At 40.6% G+C, this 17,691-nt stretch overlaps 1 protein-coding gene across 1 annotated transcript; it reads right to left on the bottom strand.

The window, feature by feature from the left end:
- Positions 1-672: 672 nt before the first annotated feature.
- Positions 673-13,984, bottom strand: hrh2a (histamine receptor H2a). Its single transcript, XM_038700189.1, has 5 exons — positions 13,894-13,984; positions 6,438-8,057; positions 6,122-6,293; positions 5,525-5,704; positions 673-1,403 (listed from the first exon to the last, which is right to left on the bottom strand). The coding sequence occupies exons 2-4, from the start codon at positions 7,483-7,485 to the stop codon at positions 5,695-5,697; spliced, it is 1,230 nt and encodes a 409-aa protein (XP_038556117.1). The 5' UTR covers positions 7,486-8,057; positions 13,894-13,984; the 3' UTR covers positions 673-1,403; positions 5,525-5,694.
- Between the last annotated feature and the right edge of the window lie 3,707 nt (positions 13,985-17,691).

Raw genomic sequence — 17,691 nt, 5'->3', positions numbered from 1 at the left:
ACGACTCCCTCCAACATGCAACAACCTCCCTATATGAATTAGGGTTTTAATGTATGTTTACATCTATGTTTGATACTCCACTGTTACTGTATGAATTTGGAGGAGCTAAGATCATTTGCTTGACCTAAATGTCTCTGACTGAACGAGGATTGTATATTTTGTCCCTCATATTTTACAGTGTAATCATGACGGTTAGAGTACATATGGCTTGTAAGTATTGACTAAGACAGATATGAAAAATCAGAACCTGTCCTTTCACTGGTGAAAGAGATGAGATAATGGAACATTCATTCTCAGCTAATCTACCCTGGATAGATAACAAGTAAAAAAAAAAGAAAGAAAGAAGAAATACTACCCTACTGTTATAAATACCAAATACTTTTTTCTGTGTAGTTGAATGAGTTGTACAATCCCCTCCACCACTTGTTTCCAGCTGGTACCTGACATGCAGATTGATATTATGCACAGTTCTGTCAGTCCTCAAAGGAAATAGCTTGAAGTATGGAGAAGGTTAAGTGTTAATGTGGCAATAGTTTGAGGCAATGTGTGCTGACAGCTTTGATGAATCGTTTCCATTGTACTTGTATTCCTTACCACTCACACAGTGTTTTCTGTATCATCCCACATAATCCCTATCTGGACTTAACTACAGCCCATCTGTATTACAAAGTATACAGTATATTATATTCTTTATTTAAGCTGCTCTTTATTGATACAGTATGGTTGTAATTTTCTATTGTGGAGGAACAGCACATGTAATTCTTTTCACTCCTCAGTAAGTTTTACAGTATGATACAATACATACAGTATGATACATGCATACAATTTTCAGCTTTATGCCACTGAATGAGATACATTAAAGACACAGTTTGGAGGCAGCTGCATTCTTACAAATAGACACATAACATTAGTTTGCATGCTACACATTTCAATGCATTCTACATGAAGTGAGAAGTGTAATAAAAGTCCATTTATCACATTCCCCCTTTAGTTCCCTGATTTTGTGAAACATCCATTTCAATTTATTTTGTTCAGTTGAAGTTGTGATACTTTGAGTTTCCACTGGAGTGCACTCTTGAGTCAGCATAAAAAATGTAGTACGCAAAATTGATAACGAACAGAGTTAATCTGCTGGTCTCATTTACTCTTCCAGAGCTTCTATACTATTCACAGTTAGTTCAAGAGCATATCAGGGTCCTGTGTGATGGTTGGATGCAGTGGAAGGATTTTGTAAGACAACTAGACTTTTAGCTCCATCTATGTAGAAGCCTCGTCATATATTCGGTCCTGGACGGATAGAGGCCGGCTGTGTGCGTACAGTTGGTTCTTGCTGATGAGTTGTGGAGTTACTGAGGTCCCATTTTCTCCCATTTTACTTTGTTAAAGTATGGTTTGAGTGGTTGCTATGAGGCAGAGAGAGACACACATGAAGAGGATCAAACGTTTGGCACTCTATTCAATCACTTTGGGTGTACAATATGCGGGGAGGAAAGGATCACTCACCACTGTGGTGAGAGTAGATTAGCTCCTACTCTCAGTATAGAGATTAATGTGTTTGCTGTATCAACAATCGCATACAAAACAAAGCTGCAGGAGGTAGGACAGATGCTTGAGAGGTTAAAAGTTGTGTAAATATATAATATTGTTTTACAATATTTTGTTTTCATTCCAATAATGTACAGTTCATAGATGTTTTAGCTGAAAAAAACACAAAACTGTTAGGATTTGGTTTTGTGCTGTTGTTTTTATTGTGTTTATTTGATATTGTCATGGTTTGGAGTTTTGTAGTCTAGTTTATTATTTTGTTCATTCGCTTTTAGTTTTCTGAGTAACTGTCTTGTCTCTCATCTTAGTTCTTAGTCCTGTGCTATAGTTCATGTTTAGTGTTTTTCTGATCTGTGTACTTCTGTGTTTTATCATTATGGTCTGTCTTAGTCCTTAGTCTTATATCTCCATGTTTTAGTGTAGTCTTGTCTCCTGTTTGGTCCCGTCTCTGTCCATTTGTATAGCCACTCAAAGCGCTTTTACACTACATCTGCATTCACCATTCACTCACATTTATACACTGAGCCCAAGTGCTCAAACAGAAACTAACATTCATATACTGGTGGATCTCCTGAGCCACAACCACCCCCATGTACCACCATGCTGTACAGCCTGTACAATTTATTGGTAATCATGAAGAAAAAAAAAAACTTTACGTTGTTTCATTGCTTTAAAAGTACAATGTGTAAGAACAGAATGTGACAATTAATGTCAATTTCAGGGCAACCGTGAGGTGAGAATTGGGCGTGGCGCGATTACATACAAAGTCAATGCAACAACGCTGAGAGACACGAATTCCTGTCGGGCAGCACGCAGGTCCTTCGCTCAATCTGGTGAGTTGAAATTGTTCAACTCGAAGTCGTGTGACACTGTCACGATAGCCTGTCAACACTGAGATTGTCTGGATGTCACAGACTGCTTCAGAATGTTGTGTGAAGAGGACCAGGCAGAGCAGCGGGACAGAGTCTCTGCTGGCCGATGATCCTGTTGATCTGTTTATTGTAATTAAATCATAGCCAAATGTTTAATTTGGGTTCATACCGCTTTAGCAAACTGGGTTGTGTTTACGTTCAGAAACTCAACAATCAAACTCTCGCAAGTCACGCAACGCGAAGATTCAATTCACGATTGGTCTGAATGCACAGAAAGACCTCTAATGTCATGTCAAAGATGTCTGTGTATTGTGTTGCAGAGATATTTACTAAAGTTGGCATTGTAATGAGTTAGCTCTAGCCAGTGCTGTATTCTAATACCACTTGTGCCTTGAGATGCAATAGTGAGTCACTGTTGCGTCCAGTCTGCCCTCAGCCATGAGAGGACAATGAAGTAGAGATGCCTTGAGGGCTTGTCAACCAATACTGCTGCACAAACTGGTAGGGTCATTAAAAACAGTTGAAGTGTGGACAATGAGGCTACAGTAGCTCTACAGGACTGTTATGAGTGTATAGACTGTCACATGTTCAGAGAGGCTGCCACCAAGGGAGAACCGCATCATCATTCTACACATAATCAGTGACATCATACATGTGTTACTGATGTGGTGATCACTGAGACAATAAAAATCTTTCTTCAACAAGAAGGTCTGGATGAATGGAGAGATTAAGGCTCTTTACAGAGCCAGGTGACAAGGAACCATACAGCACCACTAGAGAGAGACTGAAAGTTGTCAAAGACACAGCATAGACAACAGCAGAGACTGGAGAGAGACCTCAAGACCAACAACCCCAAAGATATATGGCAGGCGATCAAAAACATCACAGGCTAGGCAAGGAGGACTTTGATCTTCTCAACAAGGAGTCAGCTGTAAAGTCTACTCCACCTCCAGAGGACCGGCCACTGTCAGTGTCCACAGCAGATGTGAGAAGAGTCCTGCTGGGAGTGAATATGAGTAAATCAGCTGGGCCTGATAACATCCCTGGCAGTGGATTAAAAACATGCCAATCAGTTAGTTGAGGTTATTACTGACATTTTTTAAATATCACTGTCGCAGAAGAGTGTTTCCATCTGCTTCAAGACCGCCGCTATTGTCCCTGTACCTAAAATGTCTGCAGTGTCTAGTCTGTGGTGCCCACACCCATGGTGAAGTGCTTTGAGAAAGTTGTTCTCTAGCACAGAAAAACGTCCCAGTCAGCCTGGACCCTCAACCGTTTGCTTTCAGAACAAACAGATCCACAGAGGATGCCATCTTCACAGTCTTCCTCAGTTTTCACACACTTTGAGAAAAACACATCAGAATGCTGTTTGTGGATTCCAGCTCAGCATTCAACACAATCTTCTCCATGAAATTGATCAGCAAATTATCACACTTGATATTGTACTTCCTCACAAACAGAACCTATATAGTTGGGATTGGCAGTCACACCTCCTCCACTCTAGTGCTTAACACCGGAGCCCCCCAGGGCTGTGTGCTCAGCTCCCTCCTGTTCATGTGGTTCACCCATGACCTAACCCTAACCCCCGACATGGACGACACCACCATCATCGTTTGGGTTAAAAACAACAACAACGATACTTCAAATTGGGAGGAAATCAATAATCTTGTAGAGAGAACACAGAGAACAACCTACTGTTCAACGTCAGCAAAACCAAGGAGCTGATCGTTGATTTTAGAAAAAAAGAGACAAGGACACACACTCCAACAACAGTTTTAGATTCCTGGAAATCATCACAGAGGACCTGACATGGTCATCTCACATCTCCAAGCTGGTAAAGAAAGCTCAGAAACAGTTGTATTTCTTAAGGAAACTTAAGAATTCCTGTGGCAACTTATCAACTTTTACAGAGGAGCAAAGGATTCTGACTGGAACAATCATAAACTAGCATAGGATGTGTACGGCCCAGGACCGGAGAGCTCTTCAGCGGGTGATTAAAATCTCAGAAAATAAAGTGTATGGGATTATTTCAAGCTATAAGAAAACAACAATTCAGTAATTTTACAGTCTGTCCACCATAAAACGAACCTTATGTAGCCTACCGTAACAGCACAACAGCATCTGATCAGACAGCACCCAGTCTAGCATCAACCTCATGGAGCAGACAGTAACAGCAACTGTAGCAATTAACTGAAATCATGATTGATTGTTGAGTTGAAGGCTAGGAAATGTAAGCCGCAATCCTAAGCTGTAAATATATACACATGTTGTTCTCTGCCTGATCGGGCTGTCAGTTTGGATTGTAAGGTCACAGTCATGAGTTAACTTACACAGATGATCCCGGTACCGGGCAGGGGGTTAATCAATGAATTGATGAAATATTCTGTAGAATACTCGATACCTAATCTTGTTATACCAACCCTGTGTTGTAAAATGATAGATAAATCTACCTTGATTCTGATAAATGCATTCCATGCATGTCAGTTCTCTTGATTTGATTGAAATATCAAAATCCGCCCATCCACTATAACTATTCAAAATAGTATCCCTGTTCTTTGTTTGTGTGTTTTTTAAATTCTGTACTTATTCCACATATTTGTCAGTCTAACAGAGAGCAGCAGACACACAGAAGCAGGAGAGAAGCCCCTACCACATTGTTGCAGAAGAAGAACGCCCACTAATCCAGGAAGACATAAAAAGCTTAATTTATAAGGTTCTTATAAAGATAAGCTCTAACATTACAAGTGATTAGAAAAGAGAAAAGGAGCAGAATTGCAGAGAGTAGCCAGGCTGAAGGGGAGCATGTGGGAAGGAATTATACATTGTACCTTTTGACTAATACACACTTTACAAACATGCACGTAGAAAGAGCAAACCAATTAGTTGATACTGTTCACAAAGTGCAAACAAAGAAGTGAGAGCAGGATGTGAAACTGGATAATGCGTCTCCTCTGTGCTGAAAGCAAATTTCTTGGCCTAATAAGTATTTTGCCATATGGCCTGATTCACTGCGAATGACACCGCTAGGATATGTGTGTCACAGTTCATTTGTTCTGGGCCTGACATGGTCTGCTGGGGCTACAGGGAAGTCATGTATGTCTACTTACATGGTGTATTATAGGTACTTCTACTGTGGCACTGAAGGCCTCCAAATAAAGGGGCTGTACATCTCTGCAGGCCTTTTTGTCTGCTGCTCTTCTTAGGCTGATGGATTCTGGTTCTTAGTTGCAACCACAGTATAGTGAACACAGCATCCATCCACCTCATCAGCACAGGCTCAGCACGACCTGGGCTCACAGAAAGGAATAAAAGATGAGAGAAGTATGACACATTTGTGTGTTTGTGTAACTGATCAGATTTTGTGTTTTTAAAGTAAGACAGAATATACAATCCAGTGAAAATACATACTGAGAGCGGGATATAACATGGAATCATCTTAACGCACTGATCATAGTCCTTTCTTGGTGATGGCCCTGTATTTTTCTCATTATGAGTAAATGTGAATGTTGTAGCATTTTCACCCCAATTTGGATGTGAAACATCACTCTTCATAAGGTAGTTGTACTATACTTGAGTCATGAGTCATGGCTCTGCATGCAAGAACTCCATTGCTGACATGAACTTCTCCACATCATGTCAGGTCATGTCATTTTGTATTCGTGCACATGAAGCACAAGATAAGTCTTTGCTGATTAATAATTTACCTTTCATTGCCATTGATGTCTGGGGCAGCAGTGCCATTTGCAAATTGGATATTTGCTGTGGCTGTACCGCTGCTCCTTTCTTGAAGCATGAAGTTTTGATCTGTTAGACCTGCCCTGCAGGTGGCAGGGGTGTGGGCACACAGCAGTGTCACCTCGGTAAGCTGGTCTCTGGCTGAGAGGGGGAAGATGGAAAGGAATATAACGGAAACTGAATCCACTCTTAAATTAAACTTAAAACCTTGAAACTTTATGTGAACCATTACGTTACGTTTTTGCAGATTTACTTGCAGATTTTAAGCTCTTTCTACAGCTTTACCTGCTGTTACAGTGGGAGAAGGCTGTCGGCTCATCCACCCACTATAACTTGGCAATCGACATCTCAGTAGATGGGCGTAGGCTGACCTGAAGTCCCTATTGAGGGCTCCATAGAGGATAGGGTTGAGGGCTGAGTTGGTGTAACCCAGCCACAACACAACGGGAAATTCTGGCACCTTGCTAGGGTCTGGATGCTCCTTTAGGCCCAACACTGTGAACAGGATGAAATATGGCAACCAGCACACCACAAAAGCCCCTATCACTGCTGCCAATGTCACTGTGGCTTTGTGCTCCCTCAACGCCACTGCTGTAACACTGGAAACCACAGTGGTGCTGGTGGAAGGATTGTTCCTGCAGTTGTAGGTAGTGATGCAAGTGGGTCGGGCACCGATAATGCGTTTGGCCTGTGCCCGTGCAATGCGAAGTATTCGGAGGTAGGTCCAGCACATAGCCACCAGAGGCAGGTAGAAAGTGAGAAGAGAGTCTGTCAGTACGTACGGTCTGTTCAGCTCAAAACGACATCTCCTCTCTGGAGCCCAAGGCCCGTGGTTCTGCACAGTCCCATTAACAGTGTTCCACCCCATTTGGATGGGCAAGAACGACACAGCCACAGACACTGTCCAAACACTGGCCATGGCCACAGCAACTCTCCATGGCAACACCAGTGAGGCGTATCTTAGAGGCATGGTCACTGCCATGTAGCGGTCCACGCTGATGGCCAGGAGGGTGAGGATGGAGGCAGTGCACAGCATGACATCCATGGAGATGTAGAAGTTGCAGAATACCGGGCCAAGTGGCCACTCGTTGCTGAGCTGGAGCAGAGCGGAGAAAGGCAGCACCATGACACCGAGCAGCAAGTCTGTCACGGCCAGCGACACAATGAAACAGTTTGTGAGGCAGCGGAGGCGTCGAGAAGCGCAGACAGCCAGGCACACCAGCACATTACCACCGACAGTCAGAAGGATGAGGAGGGACAGGAGGATACCCAGCATCACGTTTGACAACATTATTGCTGGTGCTTTACTGGAGACATCATCTGATGACATCATTGCTGGAGCTTTATGTGAACCGTTACGTTTTCTTTTCAGATTTAAACCACACTAGATGAGAGGTCACACTTTTTGCAAAGAAGACATTAACATTATAAGCCTTAGGCTCACATATAATGTTAAATATTAAATATGTTTGAACAGAGTGTGTGGGTGCTCCCATTTATTAATGTGCATACAGTCTTATTTCAGTGGTTGAATGTGACTTAAGATTTTGGTCACATGTGCTCCCTCTGTCTCTATGTGCTCTCTCTCTCTCTGTGTCTTAGCTGCTAATTTACCTGACTGTTCTTACTGGGCCTGAACCCTACTAACCATAGCTTTCAACTCTCCAGTGACTTGACCACACCAGCATTCCCATGCACAACATTCACCAAAAAGTCTTGCCATACGTTGGTTGAACAACATGTCTCTTGACAAATGCTGCTGCTGAGAATTGCAAATCAACACTGTGCTTTGCTGTTGAAATGACTGTGATGGCGGTTGAACAGCTTTCTGTCTGCGTGGCTGATTGGCTGTGGTCCATGGCTTAACTTTGGTTCCAACACCATCTTCTATGGCTGTGCTGACACCTAGTGGACAGAGATGAGAAACACAGTTGGTAATCTGTACAGTATTTCCTATCGTTTCAGATATTGGACAACCAAGCTTACACAACAGAGCAGTTACATTCTTTTGGGCTGGTTTTATCTGTAACCTATAATGCATGACTTTGACTTATAAAGAACTAATTTGGCACTAGATTTGTAGTAACTGATAAAATAAAAAAATAACAGAATGACTCAAAAATCTGCTTGTGGAACAAGTACACTCTGAAGACTTGTGTTTAAACACTATTTTATTCTCTGTTAAGTTTTTAAGCAAATGCGTGATGACATTGAAAGATTTATCTCTTACAGCGAGACTATGTAACTTATAAACAGCGGCCACTATGGCTGCATTGGTTGCACTATTAAAGGCTTTGCACTTACGTACACTCTACAGGTCACACACACACACACACACACACACACACACACACACACACACACACACACACACACACACACACACACTAAATGTAATTTGGCTTGCAGGATTGCTTAGTTATGAAACAGAAAGTCTACATAGTTGATGTCTGTTTGATTCTAAACCTTAAAGCCTCAAGCCTTGCATACATGATTTATGATGGCAAAGAATTCAGAATGAGATGCCATAGTAAATTTAATCTAGTCACAACATAATGTATCATTACAAGGTGTATGGTGTTTTTTTAATGCTTGTCATTGTCAAATGTAAAGGTATGTTACCTCTAATGTTTCATGGCTGCCATTTTCCTAATACATTTAGACTGTCCGCTAATGGGAATTCCAGTCTATCTATAATAAAACATAGACAGATGAGCATACTGCTTGTTGTGGGCAATGTATTTGTTCAGCACTGAGCCAGCATGTGTCTGTACTGCCGCTGAGATCTTGTTAAGACTTTATTTGGTTTAAATATTGTTAAATAACGTTTTGATGCAGCATTATGGCAATGTCTTAGAATAATAACCTGTTTGATTCCTCCAGGTCTGAAATAGAAATCTTAAATCAGGTTTCAGAAGGTTTGGTCTGACTGATGAGAACCATAGAAGTTTTGTAAAGGTTTTTCAATGGCAAGTAAACATTATTGCTGGTATTTTGTACAATAAGTACTTTTTATTAAGTATGCTTGACAAAAATCATTTTCTAATGGATATTGTTAACTCTTTTGTTTTCTTACATAGACCTTGTCAACAGAGTTACACGGTGCTATTAGTCCTCTGTGAACTTATTCATTAATGGCATGTGGGTTAAGTTTTTAATGTGTGCTTGGTGGAATGAGGGTAACTACTTGATAAGTGTGTGTGTGTGTGTGTGTGTGTGTGTGTGTGTGTGTGTGTGTGGAGTACATGTGTTTGCGTCAGTGGGTGGTGGGTAATGTTTGCTCTCCTATTTTCTAACACCGTAATGGGTATTGGGACATTTGCCAGACTTGGTCCAGAGCTGCTCACTTATCACCTTTAAAGAAAGAGAGGGAGAGAGAGAGATCACGTCGACAGGTGGATGTGTGTACTGAAAACTAAAGGGGACAGAGCGTTTGCTGTCAGGGCCCCGAGGCTCTGGAACAGCCTGCCCGAGGAAATCAGGTCGGCTGAGTCAGTGAACTCTTTTAAGTCCCTTCTTAAAACATACTTTTATAGGAGAGCCTTTCCCGATCTTATTTGACTTTATTTTATCCCTTTTATTTTATTGTATTTTACTAATTTTATATTAATTTTTCATGCTCTTATCTTGTATTTTTTTTGTTTGTATTATTCTTTACACTTGTTAAAGCACTTTGTAACTTGTTTTTGAAAAGTGCTCTACAAATAAGGATGATTATTATTATTATTATTATTATTATGTTGGCTTCACATGAAGATGAGAAGAAAGAGCATTAGAGCACGGAAAGAATGGTTTTAATTAAATCTGGGTCTGCAGAAAACAGAACACTGTCTCTAATCTTTGAATTCTTCTAATCTTCACTTCTTTGTTCCGTGGACAGATTTCTGTCACCGACTCGTTACTTTGAACTTCATCCAGGGCAAACACTGATAACACAGTCACTAACGTATGACGTGCATCTCTCAAATTCACATGACATCTCAGCCTGTCTATCTGACAGAACCACCGACTGACTCCCTGAGACCACACATTTCAACCATTTTTATCATCACAGTCTGTCTCTTGCTCTGTCAAGTCACTTTCTTGCTTTGTTTCTCACACACACATACACACACACAAGCTTACACAAACTGCTGCAACAAGTTTTGGCTTGTATCCACAATGAGCCTTTGATGAATGTCCACAAATGGACATGCATTACAGTCACTATAACCTGGTCTCAACTCTGGGACATAATGTATATGGTTGTGTGTATGTGTGTGCGTTTACACAGGCATACTCAGCCAAATGCAGTAGTTCCCTTTCCCATGTTACAGTGCACATGTATAAGAGCATAACCATAATTCATTTCCTGTGTTTATTTTGGCATAAATATTTGTTTGAATAAAACCATATTAATATACAACCCTGCCCACTCACGTATCAAGAACCACAAGCATGCACAAGACTTATTTAGCACAAGTGAGTTGCATGCTTTTTTGTTTTATCAGTGCCAAGTCGCTGTTCATCTATGCAGACTACAGTTACAGCAGAAAGTCACAGTCATTTGCCTAAATGTTGAGAAGGATGGTATCCCCTATAGTAAACAAAGCATCCCTCATTTAGACAGTGTGCTACTTTTATTACTGACCATCTGTTTTCTTTCACAAACCTCTCATTAGTTGTCCCCAATGGAAAAGTGTTACTGCATCCATATATAGAATCACTTACACACACGCGCACACATACTCGCATGCAGGTGTGCATAACACACAACCCAAAACATGTCTTCATAATGGATTTTGAGGACTGTAATGGATTGTAATGACTGCTTAGTGCTGTGTTTTTCACAGGATGTAATGGCTGCTCCACTTTTGGAGGTTTTCTGAAGAAGAATGCAGTTTTCAAGAGACAAGGGTTGCATGAGTTTGTGGTTTGAGGACAGTGCTTGAAGGATTCATCCCAGTATAGGTCTATCTGTGTGTAATCGAGGTGAAGCGCAACAGTTAGTGGACATAGCAAAGTGATTAACTTTTAGGAGCTCCTAGACAGCTTCCTTGTCTCTTATCTTCAAGTATAAGAAATATGCAAATGAGCTGGGAAGGCTTCATTCTCCCCCATCTAAACCTACCATTACTCAGTAAGGGATCTGGTGAAAAGAGCCAAATTTGGGTATTGAGATGAAAGGCAGGCAGAAAAAGAACTTGTAGCTCTTTACCAGACATGGTCTGAGCCCGGAGATGAGTAATTAGGTTATTCACCTCTCAGCCGGGACTCGCAGCCTGATTTCTGAGATTCTCCAAATACAGTAACGTGTTAATTCTGAGACCTTTTTAACCAGCCAGATGTGTCTTTTTAGAAGTAAATTGATAAGGAATATCAGCTCTTCTTCAACCCTGTGAGAAACCAAAGCAATCACGTGTACAAAGTAAAGGGTTTGAATATATTTATACAGAGTCAGGAAATGGATTTATTCTGCCCTCTCAAATCACTGCAATATTGAGATGAGCTCTGAATTATCAGCTGGGTGTGAAATTACCTTTTGTTTTTGTGGTTGCTCCAGACTAGTCATATATACAGGAAATATCTCATTAATTGATTTTGCCCATTAAAACTCATTCACAGGAGTGTGGTTAGCTCACGTGGTTGAGCGTCCACCCCATGTCCAAAGCTGAGTCCTTACTGCAGCGGCCCGGGTTCAAGTCCTGCCTGCGGCCATTTGCTATATGTCACCCCCTATCTCGCTCCCTGTTTCATACTGCTATCCACTGTCCTGTCTCTCAAAATAAAGGCAAATATGCCTAAAAATATATCCAACAAAACAAAAACACAACTCAATCACAGTTAGCGTATCTGCCACCTGATAGTTTTAGCCGGGGGAATGGCAGTGTCCTGACATGGAACCAAATCGCTTGCCTTGTCTTTGCAACGCTGCTGAAATGTGTGGACAGCTCTGCGTCAGCAGTACTGCACGGTACAAGTACATGCAGTGACTCCGTGTACTTCTCAGTCACGTGATTGTTCTGTAATGGTTGGTAAACTGTAGTGTGGTCAAAAGATTACACACACCTGAGAGTGAAAGTGGCAGTGTAGCTGGTGTTGATCCTGCAACCATCTGATGTTTTTTTGGCAAAGCTGTAGATTGTTTGTTTATTCTATTTTTCTTAACAATACAAACAAGAAAAGCAAGGACTGTTACTAGGTCTCTTAACATTTATTTAGTGGGGACTAATACTGAAAAGGCCTGCAGATGTTGAAAGCAACTTCTGTTCCTCCATGCAGCATTCATGAGAGCAACATAATGAAATCAGACTTCTGAATGCTTCATTTATCCTAATATAATCCAATTGAGCAGCAAATACTTGGCTCACTCACTTCCTCTGCTTTTACAAAGAAATCTATAGCTGTCTGTGTTTTTGTGAATGTGCCAACACCTGGGTGCGTGCGCATGTGTGTGTCTGTGTGTGCGCGAGTCCGTCTCCCCGTTTGTCTGTTCGTGATTGGGGGGGCAACCCTCCTGACAAGTGGAAGGAAGCTGTGGAATCTTGTGTTAGTGTAAAAACGAAACAAGCTGAGCGTCAATCATGACTGTAGACAGGTATACACACGGGGGATCAGATACATAAAATATGCATTGATACTAACAGCATGTGTTGCTGTGGCACAGACATACATGCACAAGCAAGTTCAGGTCACCTGGGGATAATTGATTGCCAACAGTGTGTCAGTCTTGACCTTAGTTCACTTCTCCTTAATGAATACTTATATAAGTAGACACACAGACAGACAGACATTTGTATAGAAAAACACACACACATGCACAGTTCAACAGAAGAAAAACAAGGTGGTTAGCAGTAGCTATTTTTGAAGATATAAAATAAAGAGCACCACCTACTGAAGCACAACCTTTATAAACATAAAAGCAGAGGAAATGATCAATGTATATGTATTGATTGTCTATCTTCTGTGATGTGTTCACACTGTATGTAAGGTGAAGTCTAAATGTAGAACTTCAAAGTCTGTCACAAATGTACCAGCAGGTAAAAGATAAATTATGTATTTGGTTTACACACACACGCACACAGAATAATCTCACTTCCTCATTTTCAGGACTGATTAAATGACCCCTTTGTGTATTTGTCATTGTGAAGAGTTCACATGCTCACACCAGACTCAGGATTGACTCTGTTGAACTCTCCACAACCACAAACCTATGAATTTGAATGGAACTTGTGACACAATTGCAAAATAAGTAAGAAGCTGTTTCCCAACAGCTGAGTAGACAGCGATTCAGAGGAGGATCTTCTGACGCTGTGAGCCTGTTCATGACCGAGGTTGCGTTTCACTAACCACACACGCACTGCTGCTCTATCACGTCCTTGACTTTCCTTCCTTCCCTCCCTAACCTGTTTTTGCATGAAAATACTTAAAATTGTAACTCGAAAAGGCATAATTGTTCCAAAATCCGAGGTAGACAAGTAATTGTGCGTTTAATTATGTAAATGTTTTGTCAAGTATTTGACACATTAAATTAATTTAGTTCATCCACGATTTGTTTCTGTAATATTCTTGTTTGGCTGCTGAAATGCACACCAGCAGATCAGTCCAAATGTGGAGAAAATATTGAACCAAGCTTAACAGTGCTGTCGCACCACAGACACAACTGGGTGGATTATGTTTTTTTTTTACACACCACTCATTCAAGTTTGATCACATGTAAAATATATTATAGAAAGTATGAAGTTGGAATTGATCAACTCACCTCAGTGCTGCTTTTCCTTTTCTGCGACGACTGCCCCCGCTACTCTGCTCTGCTGCCGGAGAGAACCACAGTCTTGCTCATGAAGTGTGTGTGTGTGTGTGTGTGTGTGTGTGTGGGAAAGAGAGGGGGGGGGGACCTGTGACTCAGTGACAGCTCTCTTTTTCTTTCTATCTCTCTCTGTCTCCTCTTATTATTATTTGCTATCTCTTTAGGGTGATTTGCTTTTGAAATGATTTTAATAGCTCTTCCATTCTCTTATCACGCCTTCTAAGTTGTGCTTGTGCCAGCTGTTAAGATAAGTTCTCCTCAACAAACTGTTGCCTTTGGAGACTGCGCTGCATTAACTGAATAATTCAAGCAACCTGTTGTATTCAGCCCTAATGGAATCACTGGCATATAAGTCCAGTTTGTAGTGGGAGAGACGGTATTCCTGCATGCATCATTTCTTGTCCTTAATTTTGTCTCTAAAAAAATTAAATAAAATGCCACTGCTCTCTAACTTTCTACAGTTACAGTAAGAGAGCTTCACGGATGGATGGCATTTGGGTAAGTTGCTGAGAACTGGCACCAGCTGGACTGGAGGGATGTCAATGACCCGAAAGGTCACAAAGATTTCTAAATCAATCTCTCTATTTCTGGTGCAGCCTTTTACTCAGCGTTTGTATCTGTTTTTATGTGCTTTGGTCCCTGGCGTGGCTTCCCTTTCCAATGGCAATTCATCTTCTTGGCTTCAGGCTAATGTTCATGAGTCATTATCACACCTCTTTTCATAACTGTTTTTGCCTCCCTTTTCCTTATCTGTCTCATCTCTGTCTGTCTCTGCTCTGTCCCAGCTTCCGTGGCCTTGTTCATATCTTCACTCATGGTGAATTAGATTTTTTTTTGTCTCTTTATGAGCTATTTCTTTATGTTAGATAATGTCCCTGTGCCTGTCTCTTTGTATTCCTTCATCTCTACATCATTTCATCTCTGGCTATGTCTGTAGCTTACGACTGTCACTTTTTCCTTTCTTTCTTTCTCTCTTTCCACACACCTTTTAAACTCCACCCTTGTTTCTCCTTGTGAGTCACAGCAACAAGGTTCCAGGTTTGTTCCACTACACAGTGCTATGTGATAACATATCTGTCTATCTGCATGTCTTTTTTTGTCACTCCATATCTAAGTGTCACCTCCTCACATGCACATTGACGAGTTCTGTCTCCCCTCGTGATAAGAAGCACCCTCTGTTGGTGGAGGACACCTGATTGGCACTACCATCTCTGGTCATATGCTACATACATGATGTCTTTTCTAATGAAGTCTTTAGTTGGGTGTTACATGGCTTTGACACCTTTGGGCCCCAGAGCTCCTATGCAAGGTGTTGGCAGTGGTACCTCAAATTCCATTAGCATTGCAATATAATTTTTCATTATGGGAAGTTAAACCACAGCTCCCAGTCTAGGCAACAGTGGGTTTAAAATATGCCATATCTTGATAAGATAAGATGAAGTAATGCAAGGGGAATACAGAAAACAGAATTAAAAATGACTTCAAACTCTACCACCCTCTCTTGGATTTGCAAAGTAATTACATAATTGGTTGGCGTTAACTGCAGGCAAACAGGCAAGGCAAATTCAGACAAGAAATCAATGACTGATGTTGTATAAGCTATAGTTGCATGCTACTCTATTAGGACTCCCTGATCAGATAGCTGTAGCAATCATAATATATTCATAACATTCAAATTCATTTTTGACCAACATATATCTATTTTACATTATCCCTAAATTTGAATTTTCAAATGGTGGTAAATGAGAGATGAGACTTATTGTCAAGTGTCACTATAGGGGAGGCAAAAGTAAATAGACCCAATTATTGTACACACAGTCGACATCAATTTTAAAATGTCAAAACAACTTCATAAGAAAGCTGTCCTCTCTATGATGGTTGTAATGACACATAGTACACATAATGGAAAATTTCCAAAATAATATGTACATTTTTCTTACTTTTCTTAAATATTAATGTGTGAAATGTGTGAAAGCTGATATTCCTGTAAATGTGTTGTGTGTCTTTCAGGCTTTGACAGCCTCATTGGTTGATAGCCATACTGCAAAGCACTTTGGCTGTCCAAGAAATAATACTGCCATTTACAGTATATTTACTGTTCTTGGGTAAACTGGCTTACAAGCTGTCCTGATGGATTGATTGAAGTCCTCCAGATTTCATCTTAGGGCGACTTTGAGCCACAGAGAACATTTAATTCTTAAATAATTAATTCTTCATCAATTTGGTTCTGTAGTGAAAGAAAATTATGTTCCTGTTTTTCCACTTGAACTTCATAGAGTGTAGTCTATAATTAAAGAGAGATTGCTTGTAATAATCAGAAAGGTCCTCTCTATTGTGGATGGTGGTTGCCTGTTGTTATTGTTGCTGAGGATGTTCTCAAAATGGAAAGTTGAATGTTACCCTGGCAACATCATATGCCAGAGGTACAGGAGAACACGTGGTGAAGGAGAGTCTTCTTTGAGATCTCAGATATGAAATCCAGCTTTATAAAGAAGAAAGCAAATGGAGAGATTAATTAACACCTTTTCTAATTTTGCATATTATCACAATTTATTAATAGCTGGAGTGCTCTCCACAACCACAAACCCAGGCTGTGTTTCTGTTTACTGATTAGACAAAATTTCACCTCACACAATTGCACAGCTGCAGCCATCCACGGGGAGAGCACTTAGTCAATTTAATATTCTTGCAATATAAATACTGCATACCTGTAGCTTGACTAGACAGCTTTTGCAATAACAGCATTCTCGTCATCACAGTCTCCAGAAATGTCCAATGTTTCAAAGACAGAGATGACAATACAATGTATTAGAAACTCAGGATTAGACAAAGCTCATAGAGACATGCAAATCTAATATGCTGAAGCCTGAATTAGAGACACTAGAATATGTGTATTTCTGGGTGGTACTCTAGTGATACTAGTTTTATTTAATATCAACTTCTTTTAACATGTGATACAAGCATTTTGCATTTATCATTTTTGATTTGATTTAGATGTATAGTGTTTTCCAGTCTGATAATGGTAATGTTGTATCTATTCTAGTCTTATCTTTCTTGTTGTGGAGGGAGGAGAGAGGAGGTGAGGACAAAACAGGGCTGAGCTGAGGTTATCTATGGATGATGTGATGCTTCTAACACAAGACTTTTGAATTCACAAGCTTGAAGGATGGACAAAGAGAAGAGGTGAGTACACTGTATGAGAGATGACAGTGTGAGCTTGCAGACAATTGAGCACAAATTGTGTTCAGATTTCAGAATTTATAACAAATGCAACTTGCTTTCTGTCACATTTGTTCAAATTTGCATCTTAAAAAGAAACATGTTGAGGCCCTGCTTTGCTCTAACGAGAAGTGCAAAACTATCATCCCATTTTAACCCTTCGAACAGAAGATGCATGTTACTGATGTTTTACTTTCAATGATAATACATATAAGGTAAGCCACTGAGTCTAAAAAAGCAAAATGGAGATTTCACACACTGCACAGGCCTGTGGGCTAACTCTATAAGACTCTATAAGACTCCACCTTGTTGTACTCACCCACTTCCCCTTAACAGCCTGAAGGCAGGAAGAGAGGAGAAACAGAAGAGGAAGAGAGGCAAAGGGGGATGGGCTTATTGCTTTCATTTAAAGTAAAAAAAAATACAGAAGTGAGAAGTTAAGCAGACACCGTCAAAAAAGAGAGAGAAATAGGAGGACAATCAGATAGACACGACTAAGAGTAGAAAGTGGGTGAAGGACTACATGCAATC

This window comes from Micropterus salmoides, unplaced genomic scaffold (assembly GCF_014851395.1).
Source record: "Micropterus salmoides isolate LMB-PRFRI ecotype aquatic unplaced genomic scaffold, ASM1485139v1 Ms_hic_scaffold_5, whole genome shotgun sequence".
Taxonomy (NCBI): domain Eukaryota; kingdom Metazoa; phylum Chordata; class Actinopteri; order Centrarchiformes; family Centrarchidae; genus Micropterus; species Micropterus salmoides.
This window is presented reverse-complemented; position numbering and strand designations above follow the sequence as displayed.

Bases quoted from the DNA above. Each gene is read 5' to 3' on its own strand.
- hrh2a (XM_038700189.1), bottom strand. From the start codon at position 7,485: ATGATGTCATCAGATGATGTCTCCAGTAAAGCACCAGCAATAATGTTG. The intron at 6,294-6,437 runs GTAAAGCTGTAG...TCCCCCTCTCAG, and splicing joins TTCTCCCACTGTAACAGCAG to CCAGAGACCAGCTTACCGAG.